This window comes from Vitis riparia, chromosome 13, assembly GCF_004353265.1.
Source record: "Vitis riparia cultivar Riparia Gloire de Montpellier isolate 1030 chromosome 13, EGFV_Vit.rip_1.0, whole genome shotgun sequence".
Lineage (NCBI taxonomy): Eukaryota > Viridiplantae > Streptophyta > Magnoliopsida > Vitales > Vitaceae > Vitis > Vitis riparia.
The window spans coordinates 24,307,347-24,308,921 of record NC_048443.1 but is presented as its reverse complement, the minus strand read 5'-3'; the positions used below and the strand labels follow the sequence as shown (position 1 = coordinate 24,308,921).

General features: G+C 37.8%; 1 protein-coding gene across 1 annotated transcript; it reads left to right on the top strand.

Moving 5' to 3' along the window:
* The first annotated feature begins 369 nt into the window (after positions 1–369).
* LOC117928446 (LOB domain-containing protein 1-like) lies at positions 370–1,065 on the top strand. The gene is made up of 2 exons (XM_034848326.1): positions 370–600; positions 808–1,065. Exons 1-2 carry the CDS (start codon positions 370–372, stop codon positions 1,063–1,065), a joined length of 489 nt encoding a protein of 162 aa, XP_034704217.1.
* Positions 1,066–1,575: the final 510 nt, after the last annotated feature.

Genomic DNA, 1,575 nt, shown 5'->3' with positions numbered 1-1,575 from the left:
AAATTAGTACGCTTTTAGCTTTCAAAGAAGAATAATTCTTCATTTGTAAAGTACATAATTAAGTCATAAAAGGCTAGTTATTACTGGAATTGTATTTGATGCCGGTGGGGCATGGTAATTTGAATCATCGTCTCTTATGAAACTTACAAGATAAATGCATGTCCAATGAAAAAAATGTTATCACGTGGCTTATGGAAAAACAGTAGATTAGTCAGGGTGTGCGTTTTGTAGTCTGCTAGCCTTATTCATATTAAGAACTAGGTCATTGCACAACATTCTCGTGGTATTATTAGTCCTGGGCTTTCTCTATTTAAAGAGAATGATGTATGCTTGTGTGCTCAACCACTCGATTATTCTCTCTATTTGAAGATGGAATACACCGACCCAACTACAACTGGGTCAACCATTCCCTCTTCTTCTTCAAGCATTGCTCCTTCTCTTCCAACAGCTGTTCAACGTCCATGTGCTGCCTGCAAGATCCTTCGGCGTCGGTGCACCGACAGATGTGTGTTAGCTCCATATTTTCCACCCACTGAACCCTTCAATTTCATCATTGTTCATAGGGTTTTTGGAGCTAGCAACATCATCAAGTCCTTGCAGGTAATCCCCCTACACTATATGCCATATGTGGAGCTTAGCTTCTATGTCTAATACATATAATTAGGAGGGTATCTGCTTGCCAAAAGTAGTCAAAGATGGGGGGGAAACTAGAAGTTTTTAGTCAAAGATGGGAGGGAAACTAGAAGTTTTTCTTGTTTATGCCAATATTTTATGCCAATTTCCAGTAACCATTACAAAAATATTCAGGACCTCCCGGAGTCAAGAAGAGCAGATGCAGTGAGCAGCATGATTTATGAAGCAAATGCTAGAATGCGTGATCCGGTCTATGGGTGTGCTGGTGCAATTAGTCAGCTCCATAAACAACTGTGTGATCTCCAAACAGAATTGGCTGCCACACAAGCCGAGCTCGCTCTCGTTCAATGCCAGCAACAGCAACTAAATGAGAGTGTAATCTTCCTCGATGACAGCAATTCAGCCTCAGCTTGGGAACCTCACTGGAATTAGACTATATCTTAAGAGCAAGTGCGGGATATTCCAATGGATTGCAAATATCGACTTCAGCATAAAGAGCAGGTCGCAGTACTATTGTGCTTTTATAGAAAGAATTTTTATTGTATTTTTTTGTGTTTGTACTTCTTGTGTTCATGAAAGATGATGATGCTTATTGATTTTAGGAGAGGGTAGTATAGGATACTATTTTCTAGGGATAATTAATGACCAGGATAAGATTTTGTATGTCACTATGAAAAGAACCTAATTTCCAAAATTTCTCCCCATCACATCTATTCATCTCTCTTTTCTTACTGAGAAATTGTAGAGAAGGCTTTGGTTAGCCTTAGAATTAAGTGGAGCACTACTCTTCTCTTCAAATCACAAGCATGCACAAAGCACAAAATTTAAGCCTTTATCCAATTGTACAAGACTTAAACAAAATAATTATACAAAGAAACATATATAGTTCTATAAATCTAAAACTTTAACATATATAGCTCTATAAATGCAAAAGTTTTCTTT

Bases quoted from the DNA above. Each gene is read 5' to 3' on its own strand.
- LOC117928446 (XM_034848326.1), top strand. From the start codon at position 370: ATGGAATACACCGACCCAACTACAACTGGGTCAACCATTCCCTCTTCT. The intron at 601-807 runs GTAATCCCCCTA...AAAAATATTCAG, and splicing joins ACATCATCAAGTCCTTGCAG to GACCTCCCGGAGTCAAGAAG.